Source organism: Neolamprologus multifasciatus, chromosome 23, assembly GCF_963576455.1.
Source record: "Neolamprologus multifasciatus chromosome 23, fNeoMul1.2, whole genome shotgun sequence".
Taxonomy (NCBI): domain Eukaryota; kingdom Metazoa; phylum Chordata; class Actinopteri; order Cichliformes; family Cichlidae; genus Neolamprologus; species Neolamprologus multifasciatus.
In genome coordinates, this window is record NC_140460.1 from 1026274 (window position 1) to 1041602 (window position 15329).

Below are 15329 nucleotides of genomic sequence, written 5' to 3' on the forward strand. Positions count from 1 at the left end.
CATCAAAATACTACAAACATAAATTTGTATTAAAGTATTTGCTGTGTGAGTGCTTTACATGCATTTACATTTTCAGCAGAGCTGTTTTTGACACGAGCTGTTCTGTCGCTGAAGATGTCGCCATTGCCTCCAGGAAAGCCTTTGTCCAAACTAACACCTCGGCGGGATTTTTGGGTAACGTTCCCATTCACCCGACTCCCACACCCACTCTTTGGGAATGAGGAAGAGATGAGCACCTCTTCCTCATTCCCAAATCACTTTGTGAATTCGCTGACAGGCTGTCATGTTTTCTTTGCTGTTATTGTCGCTCTTATCCTCTCATTTGGGTTTTCAGTCCCGTTGCCTGCACTAACCTGGTAAGGCCCTGCACCTGTAAGACTGCACCTGTGACATTTGCTTCTGATACATCCAGTCATTTGATAATATTTAGAGAGAAGAATAAAAACCAGACTACAAGAGCTGGTTTTTGTCTAACGTTTGAACAAGTCACCTCAGTTTTGTTCTGGGTCGACTGGGACTGTGCTGCCCACTCCACTCACTGAGAAAAGCTGAGAATGTGACCAAATACAACATTTGAGTTTTGTAACATAGAACTGTTGAGTTTGACATTCATGATTCGATCTGTGCTTTCTTGAAGGCTTCACATGAGACAAGTTGTTGAAAACCTTGGAGAAGAATTTTGTGAAAATGTAGCTTGTTTGTATTTAATCGTGGATCGTTTGGCCGGCCTCGACATACCACGTCTGATGAATGACGCTCACGCTAACCTTGAAAGAAACCTTGGCTTGAAAACATCCTCACAAATAACAGCACAGCCAAGGATTTGGTCCTTGTATCAACAAAGTGTTTTGCATCCACGCAAAGACGTCAGTTTTAGTGTTTCTATGTCAAACATTTGTTTCCGAACAAATTTGGTCTTTTTCTGCTGGGAACCTGGAGAAAACCTGACAGATGAAAACAAAAACAGAAAGCTGCCTAATCTGCAGCCTCCCTCATGTCAGGAGGAGCACCTACTGTGGTAGACTGGGACACCGGGGGTTTCGGAAAAGGGGGCCCAGCGCAGGTGTGTCTGCACACAGCCCAGTCTGGCTGAGGCCTCAGTGTCCCCCACAGCATAAACAGCCGTCTCCTGCTACCCCACCTCGTCCCATCTGTAGCACATTTGATAGATTTTATCCTGAAGGTTGTCTCCCTGTCTGAGCACAAATCCCCAGTCCGAGGCCCAGTGTACCCACAAACTAATGAGAGTGGCATCTGAGCCAACTGCAACTTCCTGTCACATTTACTTCTAGATTTGAAGGAAAAAATCACCAGTTTGTGAAACAGCGTCTTTTTCCTACGAGTTACACAGGAAGGCTAACGTTTTCTAAGCTGTACTTAGCTAGCTGTACTAGCTTAGTACAGCTAAGCTAGCATTGCCCAACACCACGGACTGGATGAGAGCATGGATAGGACCAGGAATAGAGTAATATTTTACTTTCTACTTCTACTCCACCATTTTTTTTATTTATTACCGTAAAGCTTTAGTTACTCGTTATTTTTAAGACAGTATATTGTTAGATCCTTTTATCCTTACATAGCAATACGTAAACAGTTCATGCGAATCATAAGTCAAAATTTCGAGCCTTTGTTATTTATGTGTGGGTTTCTGTTTTTTAACATGTGTCTGTGTTGATATTGTGTCTAAATTGTGTACATTTGGTACGTTCAGCTTCATTTTTCTGGTCTGAAGGATGTTTTGATCCACCGGTTGACTTGTTAGCTTACTTTAGCTTACAGACTGGACAAAGTGGGAAACGACTAGCTCAGTGAAGATAACAAACCTGTTGTGTTTACACTTTGGTTCAAAATGAATAAATAGATGAGAGACGTGTTAATAAATAAGCTTTAAGTTAAGCTAGCAGTTTGTGATTTGGTTTTTTTGCTAGGCTAATCTAAAGTAGTCCTATTAAATTGTATTAGTTCATCTCTTTGTTTTGGCAAGTTGATAATAATCTCTCTCCCTGGATAGTTAACAATGAAATCTGCTGTTTTGTGGCCAACAAGCTTGTGTTGCCTGCTTCAAGCCTCAAAGCCACCAGTAATACCAGCAGCCGCCCTCCCACTGGGAGATCCCGAATCACTAAAAGGTGAAGGAGCAAAGAAACAAGAAATTAAGCCTCCCAGCAGCAGCACTACCTGAGCTCCTTACATCAAAGGCTGAGCAGAAACCAGCTGGGAAGGAAAAACCTCCCTGCACAGCGCTTTAGCCCACATGTTGACGCTGGGAGCAGAGAGACGGAGGGCGAGAGGTGGCTGCAGGGAAGGACGTGTGGCTGCAATTCATATGTGCATATGCACGGAAACAGATCAAAAAGGTTATGTCTGTCTGTGATCTTGTGGAACTCTTACTGTAGGTGAAAGTGTCCTTCTAGATGTTTTATGTACTAAACCCACAACACAGCTCTGTGTGTGTGTCTGTGTGTCTGTGTGTGTGTGCGCTCGGAGAGGAACCCTCATTAGGCTGTTAAGACTGAGGAAGAGCCACAGACACAACACAACCACACAGTCAGACGGGTGCTGCCGAGGGAAACAGTAACGGCAAAATGAAAGCACACAAACTTCCACGACACCTGTGCAGACTGTAAGATTGTAATCAGCCTCACATCAGAAGACACCGTGTGGAAAAGAAAAGTTGTTCTACAAAAATGCACGTTTACCAAATTCTGGCTTTTTGACAGATTTGTTTGTGCAACTTGTTTTTCTGCCACAGAATGAAAACTACTGTCATGGTTTTAACACTTTATCAACACTCACACAGGCTTCCCATGTCTGATCTAAGAAATACATAAAACTAAATTAAAGCTAATAGCTGGGAAATTAAACCATAAAAACAAACAATCACTAAAAGCACACTGAAGGGGTTTATTGACTGGTGGAGATTCGGCTATAAAATGTATAAATTCTGCAGCTCCGAGGCCTGGAGCTGAGTGTGTGTGTTCGAGACAGCGAGTCAGTTTATAAGCTTAATAAGTGCAGCTTTCTGCGCTCCCATTAGCTCATTAACGTTACAGCACATTCAAAGCATTGGCAGAAAGAAGGAGAAGGAGGAGGGTGGTGCTGGTGGGGGGAGAAAAATCCCTCTTAACCTCTTTTGCTCCCTCAAAGGAAGTGCATGGAAAAAAGAAAAGAGAGAATGAAATAAAAAGCTCCTTCATCTCTGTAGGCAACCCAAATCCTCGCCGAGGCCGCGGCCAAAAGCCAAATTAAAAAGGCCGGAGTGTTGGGATGTTTGACAGGCGCAGCCCGGAGCGGCCGGAGGTTCTCCCGCCATTTGTCCTCGTGCTCTCTGGCTTTTAGGGGCTTCACACCAATTCAAAGAAAAACAAGCGCACACACGTTTGTCGTGTCTCCGTGAGGACTGACGCATTCCCAGCTAATTCCAACCTAAACCTAGAAGCGAGTCACAGATATCAATCCGCCCTTTGAAGGGTGTGAAGCTTGTGTTTGAGCTCAAGCAGCTTTCGCTTTAATTTCGGCGGCTCAGGAGTTATTGTTGGCGTCAGGGTTTATAAAGCGCTTGTAAAATATGTAATGGACAAAATAAAAGCCACAATTCATCGGCCGTGCAACACGACAACCATAGTGAAACACAAAGTAAACCTCAGATACAGATTTTAATAAGAAAACATCGTCATATAGACCCACCAGCAGAGTCCAAAATCAACTGGACAGTAACAGCTGCCAGAGCGCAGCGTGATCTGTGAATTACCCTGGAAGAAATATCCAGTGAGATCCACACATTACAACCAGGCTGCAGAAGAGCATCTCTGGCTGCAGAAGAGCATCTCTGGATGCAGAAGAGCATCTCTGGATGCAGAAGAGCATCTCTGGATGCACACAGCAAACCTCGAAGCAGATGTGCCACAGCAGCAGAAGACCACACTGGGTCCTGTCAGCTAGGAACAGGAATCTGAGCTACAGATCACCAAAACGTTTCCTGATCTGATGAGTCGTGGTTTCCGTAGCAACATTTGGATGGTGGGGTCAGAATCTGATTAGAAAGATTGGATCCATCCTGCCTGTTTTATTGGTTCACGTTGCTGGTGATGATGTAAGACATCATAGCCTACCTGACTACTGTTGCTAACCGTGTCTGTCCCTTTACGAACTCACCGGATGTCAACAGATTAGTAGAGAACAGCAGATTTGCATCTGTGTGATGCTGTTGAGTCAACTGGTCCAAAATCTCTGAGAAATGTTTCCAGCACCTTGTTGAATCTTTGATTTGAAGCATTTCCAGAGGCACAAAGGGTCCAACACTTTACCAGCAGCTAACAAAATAAAATACCGAGTAATTAAACGACTGGAGAGTTTATATCAGAAAGTAACTGCAGGGTTAGAAGCTGTGCTCACTGTCGTTTGCTTTTCTCATTCTGCTGGAATTTCACAAAGCTGACTGGAAACAGTAATTTGAAATGAAGTCTGAGATGCGTGACCCATTAACACCCGTGAAGAAAGTAGCTTTTGCTGGTAGCGCGCGGCCATTAAATCACTCAGCGCTTCTGCAGCCGTCGATGCTTATCTGCACTTGTAAATGAACTTTGTGGAGTTTGAAGGGGAAGTGTTTAAATTATATAATTGTTTAAATTAGCGTGAAAAGTGAAGCAGTTGTGTTTTGTAGCTTTTTTTAAAGGATTGCTGGTTAAGCCGCTGTAATGAGCACCCTATTAGGAAATGGCACTGAATTAAGCTAAATTTACTAAACATGTGTGAGTGCAGGCAGTCCAACACTATTTTCAGCTCATCCCTGTGGGAAAAGACTCCAGGAAGGAACCATTCAGGCTTCCTGGGTCAGAGGTTAAACGGGAGATATATCTTCTGACTTCAGGAACTTCACACGTCTCGTCCCTGCTGAACTTTGGTTTTCTACGTAGCCTCCGGTCTCGCTCGTTGGGGTAAAACCATAATGAACATGGGAAACCGCACCAGGGATGAAGTCATGCGCTGCCATTTCGGTTCAGAAGCGGCAGCGCACGCTCGCAGGCTGATCACACGGCCAAGAGCATTAGCGAAGGCCTGAGAATGGAGGCGCAAACAGCTGTGATTAAACTGAGGGATGACGATCCTCTGCTGAGACACGGCCTCATTTGGTCTCCCGGTGGCCTGCATACTTTGGCTTCCAGCAGGCGAAATGCCCCCCAGGGATCCTAAAATACACAGCAGGCCAGGTCTCAGCAGCAGTGGGAGAGGGGACGATAAGAAGGGCTCGGGGCAGAGCTGCGAGCCTGGAAAAGCTACTCAGCCTCAAACAAGAGCAACTTTAACCTGTGAGAAACGCTCAGACTCGAAGCTGCTGTCGGGCTAAATTAAGGAGGAACAAAAGCTGACAATGCACAGTCACACAGGATCGCCGTGTGCTTTCCCCTCTGCAGCCAGCGGCTCTTATTTAGCTTTACTTCATCCTTGGAACTCCTAAATGAGTAACAGGTTTAATTTGGGAATCACCGCTCGGGCCGCCGGGGTCACAGAGGTCATCGCGTGCGTTGATACTCAAAGCTCATGACTGACGCACACTGGCCGTATGATGCCACCGCATTAGTTAGTTCCACACTGACAAGGGGACGCCTTCAGGCATCTATCAGAGAAACACAAACACACTCTGGACTCACAATGACAACAAAGGCAAATTAAATTATTTTATTTCTCTCTTGAATCAGATGACATTTTAGTGATACTACGCACAACACGTGAGCCCTCAAACAGGACGCGAACAAACAGGATCACCTGACGCAGGAAACCGACTATAACAGGGCTGACGACGCTGGCTCTGACCCTTAACGACGTTTAAACATTTAAATGATAAAAAAAAAAAAAAAAAAAAAAGGTAAGAAAGAAAAGAAACAGTAAAGTTGTCAAAAGGTCAAAATGAAACTGTTTCCAGTAGCAGGCTGTTAATGTGCTCATTTCTACTGTAATGCTGCATTTTAACACGCGAGTCTGTGGGTAAATGACTCATCTGGGAGTGCGCCTCAAGTGGCCACTGGTGGAACTGCAGTTTTTGACTTCATTTTTCAGCCCCACAGGTCAGAACTGGACGTGTAGAAACGTGAACAAGCATAAAAATGTTCAGCATGTTTCTGCTTACAGCCACATTACAGCGTGTTATATGATGTTTATCAAATCAAATATACTAAACTGGGGATTTAAGGTGAAACATTAGCAAACGATGGCACATTTGTTACAAACGGAGTTACAGCTGACGGCGGACGGTCCACGAACGCTTTCAGTGTGCACAAGTACTAAACAGATGCTCCACCAAAGACGAGTGTGTGTTTGTAGTTTCACCTGGTGACAAAGTGCAAACATGTGTTGATTGGCTCGCAGCCGTCCTGATGGGGGTTAAAATAAGGCTCAGGTCCCGCCGTCCGTGCATTAAGACTTTGCTGTTGCTCCAGCAGATTCTGCTGTGCCAAAAAAAGAGAATTCTGGCGCTTCGAGTCGTGATTTAAACTTTAATGTGGAGGAGAAAGATTTCAGTTTCACAAGTGTAAAGTGACAGTCCGTGAAACGGATTTGTTTTGGTGCTGACAGCTACTGATCTGTATCGCTGTAGCGCTACGGAGGCCTGTGAAGACTCTGCTCTTGTAAACACGGGAGAGTTCAGAGGATGATCACGGTCATCATCTGAGTCTGGGGAAGATTCTGATGAAGAGGATCATGCTGATGAAGGTGAAGGAGACTAGGATGAGCATCAGCCACAGCAGCCAGTTCACAGACTTCTTAGTGTGCTGCTCCAGCCGCTCGGACTCCGTCTTCAGCTTCTCGAAGTTCAGGTCCGCCTGACGCATGGACTGGCTCAGAGTCTGGAGGCAGAGGGAGACGTTGCCGATATAAACATCAAAACCACAGACAAACAAGCCGCTGACGGGAACACTCACAGTCTTTATGCACAGTGTGGCTCCAGAGGCTGTTCGCTGGCTTATACTGCCCCCTTGTGGCCAGAATCAGTTAAACTCCTCCAAGTTTCTCAAATAGAGGCAGAAATACCTCTAAAAAATAAATCTTAAAATAAATGATTTCAAAGATTTAATAAATGTAAATACTGCCAGCACGAGAGGAAAAAAGGATCTTCAATAAAAACATCACAATTAGCACTTTGTCACGTTTTTATGATGCTCTGACTTTGTTAAGTGTGGGCTTCACTCATGGAAAACTATTTTTTATTTAAGCTGGTTCGAGTTTTCCTGACGAGCAGTTAAAACAACTTTTGTTATGGACCAAGTTTTTTCCAAGTTTCCATCATAAGATTTCAGTCGGACTCAGATTTGGACCGGTTAGCGGCCCCATCAGGTCCTTCAGCACAAACCTTCTTATTAACGTAACTAAAGGCTTGGAAAGGGCAGCTTTTAGCTTTGATCCCGAGCTGCTGAGACTCTGCAGGAGGACCTGGGAGCAGCTCCTCCACCTCTTTCTTCTTCAGGCTCTGGGCGTGCTCACATGAAACATCATGTGACTGCACAAAACGATCCCTATGAGTGTTCCCTACTCTAATCAGGGAAGCTCACGGATAATTATGATAAAAATCTATGTCAAACATTTAAAAAAAGCCCAAAAGCTGTTCATCTTCATATATTTATTCTGAGTGCACCTTTAGTGCTGCTGCTTATTTGTAACAGCTTAAATGTTGCTCCTGTCCTGATGCAGCAGCTGCAGTTCCAGCAGCGTCAAAGAGATTCGGCAGCAGATTAGAGACAGTTTTTGGCTTAACAGCCCACCTGTATATGAGTACAGCAGAGGGTCCATACTGCACTAAATGGCTGTTGTAAATAATAAGTCAGTGGAAATCTGGCCCCTCCAGCATCCTCTGCTCCCACAGAGATTTTCATCATCTGTGATTTAGTAAAAAGAAAGGTCCTTCTGACCATTAACCTCCCCTCATATCACACCCCTCTGCTTGGGCTTTGTATACTCTGACTTCACTTTATTTGTATTTAATTTCTTACTTTTAGTTTGTATTTATACTGGGCAGATGCATTATCACCCTGAAACGACTTGAGGAAAGTGGCCAAACCTCAGCTAATCATTCCCATCTTTTACCGACCCAACCATCATAAAAGTTTGTTCCCAGAGTCAGAGGTGAATCAGGAAGAAAGGCTTTGAACGTGTCGCCCCCGACAGAAGCAGCTGAAAGTGTCAGAACTGGTCACGATCGGCGAGTTTAATATACATTTAAATGAGAACTCGTTGTGCTTCCAGTTCCAGAATCATCTCCACATTCAGGACGCTTCTCTTTAGCCCACTGTGTGTTTTCTGCTGTTAAATGTGGGAGCTGACTTCCTGTTTAGCTTCAGCGCCACACGGACTCACTGTTCTGACTTCCATATGTTCCCACAGCCTTCCCACTTTGCTCCTGAGTTTAGACACAGCTGATTGGGAGCAAACAACATTTTCCCACACTCTGTGTTGCATTTCCTTCTTGGAGGACTCGCGCTGCTTCAGCTGAACGCGCTGCAGCTTGGGGGCGTGGTCTGAAAAGCGTCTATTTGAACTGCTAACTATTTTGTGCGTTTAGATTTGTGCGTGCATTTGGTTTAGAGATGCAAATTAAAAGGTGAATTTTTCCCACAAACCCAGACAGCTCGAATCAAAAACTTTGCATCAAATCTGTGATTTATTTATTCCACATCTGTTCTCTTACCTGGTTGTCTTGTTTGATGATGTTCTGCGCAGCCAAAGTGTTGTTCTTCAGATTTCTGGCCAGGTTCAGCATGTCTTCAGCCAGCTTCTCCTGCAGGTTGTGGTGATGCTGCAGGACGGCGTCCAGCTCTGCGGCAGACTGACGCTCGTCCAGAGGAAAACATCTGCGCAGAGGTGACACAGGTCGAAGCTTTTACACCCAAAAACAAGTCCAACATGAGATCATTTAGAAAAGCTCGACTTTACCTTCGGTTCCTCAAGTCTGCGTCTAACGTGAGAAGAGAAAAGAAAAATATAATCACCGTGTCTTAAAAACAAACACAATCCTATCGAAATATCATTCGTCATATTTCCTGAATGTTATTAAATCCAAGAGGCCGAGTACTTCGTACCTTTTCCCGACGACGCCTGCAGTGACAGAAAAGAACATTTATGAGTTTAAGACAAACTGTGGAGACGTTTTATTTAAACGTCTCACACTGTTGTAGTTTAGGAGGCGCGCTGCAGCTCGTGCAGAGGTCACGTCTGCAGTGCGGTCAGAGCGTCCTACCGTGCCGAGCAGCTCGTCCCTCATCTCTCCCGTGCACCGCGCCTTCGTCTGCGTGTGGACTTTTTTAGTGACAGACATCCTCTCGTTGGCCATCGTGGCCGTCCGGCCGGGGGCGAGGAACTGATTAGCTAAAGCTTTTTCTGTTGGTGAAGACTGAAGCAGAGCGGAGGGACAGGAAGTCACTCAAAGCTTCACTTCAAAATAAAGGAAACAGTTGTGTCGTGTTAAAAACAGGAAACACTGACCAGCTTCTCTGCTTCTAGAGTTCCTTTCAGAAAACTGACTTTCCTCGTGTATTCAGCCAGCACCTCTGGTGTCGGTTTGCTGGAAGGACACACAACCACTTACTGACAAAACTTTGTTATTAAGCTGCAACGAGCAGTGTCACTACCCGATCCGTACCGGAAACCCGATCGGTACCCCGCATGCGCGAAAGGTGTCTACTTCCGGTCGAAGCGTTTTACGATAGTTATGGGTCAGAGTATCTGTTAAAATGTTAAGAATAATAAGTATCTCTTAAAATGTTTGCAATAATGAAGCATTTCAGTACAATGTAGACAAAAACGAAAAATAAAAAGATAGTTACGGATCAGGACTCCCCGATCCTTACTGCGCATGTGCAAAGTCGGACCGTACAAATCGGGTCACCCGATCCGTACCGCGCATGTGCAGATGTTTTCTTCTTCTTCTGTTCGTTTAATGGCAGTGTACTCCCCAGTGTACGAGGATACCGCCACCTGTTGACTGAGCGAAAGAACCCTATTGTAAACTGAATTAGCGTCATTACAAACGTGTGTTAAATTTGATTTAGTGATAATCGAGTGTGTTTATGCTTGTCTGTGTGGAGAGGATTGATTGGAATAGTGATGATGATGTCCGCTATCACTGTTAATTGTCAGTAAACACTTCATCTGGCTGCTGAATCTTCACGTGAAACATTGCTAAATCAATATTATTAAGTCTGTAATTAGGCGCCATTCTTCTTATTTTACGGCGCTGTTGTTCAATCGGGGAACGCTCTCTGTTAAGGAGAAAAGCATGCATTTGTTTGTATACGGATTATCCATTGTTTAAATATCCCGGGCAGTCAAAAAGGAGGCAGAGCTGTTGAGAAATGCTAGGAGCTAACTGGGCGCTAACCGTATCATTCAAATATATTGAGTGTCGCAATGTTGGCAAAGAGAGGAAGTGACGTAAGATTTGCGCATGCGGGGTAGCGATCGGGTTTCCGGTACGGATCGGGTAGTGACAAGCAGATCAAACATCTGTGTTCTGCCTTTTATAACTTAAATTGGATATTATAGTCGTAAACTGCCCTAGAGCTCCCTCTAGTGGCCGCTTTGTAATATGGGTTCGGTTACTTTGGGAAGGAAAAAAATGAGAACGTGAAGAAGAAATAAAAGATGGCGGAAAGTGATACCGTAAAGTTATTGTTCTAAGCTAATACGGACCTTAAAATGTTGTTGCCTTGGACAAGATATGTCTGTAAGTATGAGTGTCGATAAAATAATTATTATCTTTTGTTTTGTGTAAAAATGGTTCGATAATTTGTACATTTGAAAGTTTTATCTTGTTAGCTTGTTGTAAGAGTGTAACAAGCTAGTTTTCAATGTTAGTTAGCTAATACAGTATTTTGTACTTTCAGTTTTAAGATGGTCAAAGAGAAGGCAATGGTCAGAGGCCATTCTTCAATAAATCAGCGCAAAAAGGAAATAAGTCTGGTTATTGGAGCATCGTTATCTCGCTGTCTAGCTGGTGAAACTAAGAGACTCAGGGCGAGGACAGCATAATCTGTGATAACACGTAAGCCTGATGTGACCTGTTAGAAGATAAACTCTTTTCCCTAAACACCAAACATGTTTAAAATAGGTTCTTAATAACATTTGTACATTTCAGGCAAAAACAGGAAACATTGAGACATAAAAGTGGAGGCTGGTGTTACCTCGGGCTTTTCCTCAGAGCCACCAGCATCTCTTCCAGGGCGCCCACATACTGAGGAGACCAAACAGACAGTGATGCTGCTCACATGCTCTCGTTTATCTCATCACATCTTTATTTCAAAGTAACAAATGTTCAATAAATATAAATACACTGGGCCAAATAACAGAGGCTGCGTCACAAAGCCACACAGGAGCCACTGACACCAGCTTAGGATGACTGTGGGTGATGACAGCACACACTCACTGCTGCAGGTGGACACTGGTGTAGTCTTCATCGACACACACACAGATAATGCAGAAAAACAGCTGTGAGCCAGCAGAGGCGGTTCCTACTCTGTGCCAGTAAATATGTCCTTAAATATATCTTTAATAGTTCCTGTTTGTAGCAAAGCATCGTTGAGGTTACACTAACACCAGGCCAGTGGTTGCTGATCTCCACCAACCAGTCAAGCAGCAGTTTACGGCCACGCTGGCACGGATGAGTCAAAGTGTTGATTTGGTGGCGTCTGCTGTCACAGCGAGTCGGTTCACTGACAGAAACAGACTCTCACCACATCAGACCAAGTGTAAATGTGGACTAATGACAAATGTAATAAGGAGGAAGCAGTGCAAGATGAAAGTCGCACTGACTGTTCTTACTTTAGTTACTCTAACACAGGGGTGGGCAGGCCTCGAGTGCCGATGTCCTGGAGGTTTTAGATGTGTCCATGATCCATCACAGTTGATTTAAAGGGCTAAATGACTCCTCAGCACATCTTGAAGTTCTCCAGAGGCTAATGAACTAATCATGTGATTCAGGTGTGTTAACCCAGGGTGCGATCTAAAACCTGCAGGACACCGGCACTCGAGGCCTGGAGTTGCCTACCCCTGCTCTAACCTTTCATTTACTCTAAAAGTAAAAATCATGCAGCTGATTGGTTTATCCTGCTGGTTCAGATTAAAGGGTCTTCACTGCTCAGCTGTAGGGAGCCACTTGGTCCACCGTGACACGAGGTCACTGAGAAGAGGCGTCTTGATTTATTCAGTCCCAAGTGGCCTGGCGAGCCTGCTGTTACTCGTTTGCGTTAAAGGTCACACATCTAGCTCAGCGACTGTTAAAGCTGCTTATTGTTCATTCTTGGGTGTAAAAAAATATTTAAACCTCATAAACTAAATTAAAGCTTTCAGTGGAATTTAAACAGGCAAATGCTCTGAATTTAACCAAACGTGTGTCAAAGATAAAAGCTGCACTTTGTTGTAGGACCACTTTGCACCACAAGAGGGTGCAGTGTGTCACCGTAACCTTTATTTAAAAACAGGCACGTGTGTATTTTAAATCAGCGGTCCCCAACCCCCGGGCCTGGACCGGTCCGTGAGTCGTTTGGTACCGGGCCGCGAGAGTTGAGGCTTGGGTGTGAAATGTATAGTTTTCAGGGTTTTTATCGTTTACTCCTGGGTCTTTTCACGTGTGTTATGAATAAATCTTTTTTTCGGTACCGGTACTAGTTTTATTTTGTTGTATTTATTCTTAAAGGCCGGTCCATGAAAATATTGTCGGGCATAAACCGGTCCGTGGCGCAAAAAATGTTGGGGACCTCTGCTTTAAATGACGGCCTGGCAAAAGACGAGATCTCACGAGGCTCTTTACTAAAAAGAAAACTGTTAGCAGTGCTGCCCCCTGGTGGTCAAAGTTTTAGTAACAAAAGTTAGCCGTAATTTGCCATCACCGAACGACCACAATCGTCCATGAAAACGGTGGTACAAATCTCTACGTTACAGAAGTGTCACATCACGACATCAATTAGCAACTCTATGCATTTATGTTTCCTAGCACACAAGCTGCACAGAGAGCCGCGTAATTAATTGAAAATAAATCAAAACTGATGTTCTGAACTCTCAACAGATGTGATCTGGTCCATGTCATCTTTGTTTTAAATTTAAATTCTGTTAACATTTCACCCAATGAGAGTTCACACAGTAACGTGTCTCCATGACATGAAGCCAGATGTAAAAAGACCTCAACACAGTTTCAGCGTCCAAACGTAACACCACCAATCTGTTTCAACAGCTGGAGCACAATCACAATATCGCAGCTTTGCAGCCGAGTGCATTTACAGCTGAGCAGATCTGCAGCCGAGTGCATCTGCAGCCGAGTGCATCTGCAGCCGAGTGCATCTGCAGCCGAGCGCATTTGCAGGTCAAACCCTGTCAGCAAACTGTCGGGGCAAGAACAAGTACATAAAGGAAACTCCTTCGTTAATGTCAATCGAGGTAAAATGTTCAACTGTTTTGATTTGAGGCCCCGCCCAAGCATGTCTGAGTACGAGAGCAGTGTGAGGACTTAATCAGGGAGCTACTCAACAACCTCACTGCTCTGCAAAATATGAAAGAGAGCTGTTCCTGACGAAAAACAACAAACACGTTTCACCACTAGAGGCACAAATACTCCGCAGGAGGAGACGCTAGGAGCTGGTGTCTCTGGTTGGGATCCAGCGTGGGGCCTTTCTGTGTGGAGTTTACACAGCACAAAGACATGCATCTGTGGTTAACTGGTGATTCTAAATCGGGCCAGTCCCCTCACCCATCAGCTCTAAGATCTCCACTGCCAACTGGTTAAGACTCACAGATCAGATCAGTTAGACAGGGAGTCGATCCAGACTTCCTGTACTGGGGTGCTGGTTCCACAGATCAACAGTGTGGGTGTGAGTGGTTATCTGTCTCTCCATGTAAGCCCCGTGACACACCTCACCTGGCCAGGATGTACCCTCCCCCTCATCCTTTGACGGTTAAGGTTAGCCCCCCCGAGGAATATTGATGGATTGTGCAGATACTTAAGCATTACAAGTTTAAGTTACTTTAGCTTAACAAAAACTACATTTCCAGAGAAAACTCGACCCAGAGTATCTCACTGCAACTCTGCGGCTTTCAAAGGAGTGAGGAGTAAAGAAGGTCATTTATGTGAAAAGGAAAAGACCATCTCTGAACCGAGGAGGGGGCCTAAGAGCACGTCTTTCACTTTCTTACAATGCTGTGATTGCAGCCATTCCCCTGTGACCTCTCAATGGTTCTCATGCCCACCATCAATGAGTATGACAATAGTATATTAAAGATCATGAAACTTGGCTGGTGCTAGTTTTGGCTGATATGCAAATGTTTAAAAGGCTGGGAAACTGCAGAGAGCTGAGAATGAGGAAGTCACAGGTGAGTGATGAAATGTTTCTCCCACTGAAAACAAAATGCCCGGATGAACAGAAACAACTTTCTGGGACTACCTAGAGCACCTGTGTGCTTACATTTGACTTTTGCTGCTGCTGCTTAATAAGAGTCACACTCTAAGGTCACCAGAAAAGAAGAAAGGATGGGTGGATGGATGTCCTTCAGCATAATAAATATTGTCGCAAATATTTCTCTGAAACATCGCGATGTAATTTAGAGGCTGCATCACACCCCGGTGCTGCGCAGAAGCTGACTCTGCAGCTCCTGACGAGGTTAACCGTCTGTGAGGCAGCAGGGGTTGGACGGCTGGAGGAAAACTCGGGTTGTAGCTGATTCTCAGCCGATCGTTGTTATTTAAAAGAAGAAGAAGCTATAAATAAATACAGTTACTGTTAAAGATATGAACATATGGAGGACCTTCTGTGAGGAACATGGGTGAAAGGAAAGCTTCGGAAACGAGATTAAACACTAAAATACAGCAAATCTGCTGCAGCAGACTCGGCTGTGATTGAACCTGAGCCTGAGGGGTGAACAGCTTAAATGTGCCTCCCGACACCAAACAGAAAGAGGTTTGCGTGACGACGTGGCTAACAGCGGCTCACAACAACAACAGTCGGGCTAACGTCATCGCGACATGGTCGTTACAGCCGCTCCGAGCCGTGCCGGGTTACCTTTTCAAGCCTCCACTCCGTCTCTCCCCGTTTCTCCGACGCCAAAGACTCACAGCGAGACAATAACCTGATGAAATTGATTTCTAGTCTGGAAGCCATGTTTGGTTTGAAGCCGACACAGCGGCGCAGCAGTTTGACGTCAAGCAGAGCGGCGCAGACGTCATGGGCGGAGCGTCGCCCGCCTCTTTTTTTTAACGTTGTCATTGAAACTATTAATTTAAAAAGATAGACTTATTATTATTATTATTATTATTATTATTATTATTATTATTATTATTATTATTATTATTATTA

The 15329-nt window shown here is 44.6% G+C and overlaps 1 protein-coding gene across 1 annotated transcript; it reads right to left on the reverse strand.

Annotated features, from left to right (window-relative positions):
• Positions 1-6474: 6474 nt before the first annotated feature.
• Positions 6475-15204, reverse strand: use1 (unconventional SNARE in the ER 1 homolog (S. cerevisiae)). Its single transcript, XM_085151784.1, has 8 exons — positions 15036-15204; positions 11172-11221; positions 9475-9553; positions 9230-9382; positions 9072-9087; positions 8926-8947; positions 8681-8843; positions 6475-6845 (listed from the first exon to the last, which is right to left on the reverse strand). The coding sequence occupies exons 1-8, from the start codon at positions 15132-15134 to the stop codon at positions 6663-6665; spliced, it is 765 nt and encodes a 254-aa protein (XP_085007910.1). The 5' UTR covers positions 15135-15204; the 3' UTR covers positions 6475-6662.
• Between the last annotated feature and the right edge of the window lie 125 nt (positions 15205-15329).

Excerpts from the sequence above, each read along its gene's own strand:
- use1 (XM_085151784.1), bottom strand. The coding sequence starts at position 15,134 with ATGGCTTCCAGACTAGAAATCAATTTCATCAGGTTATTGTCTCGCTGT. Across the intron at positions 9,383-9,474 it reads CTCTAGAAGCAGAGAAGCTG|TCTTCACCAACAGAAAAAGC; the intron begins GTCAGTGTTTCC and ends GCTCTGCTTCAG. Across the intron at positions 6,846-8,680 it reads TCATCAAACAAGACAACCAG|ACTCTGAGCCAGTCCATGCG; the intron begins GTAAGAGAACAG and ends CTCTGCCTCCAG.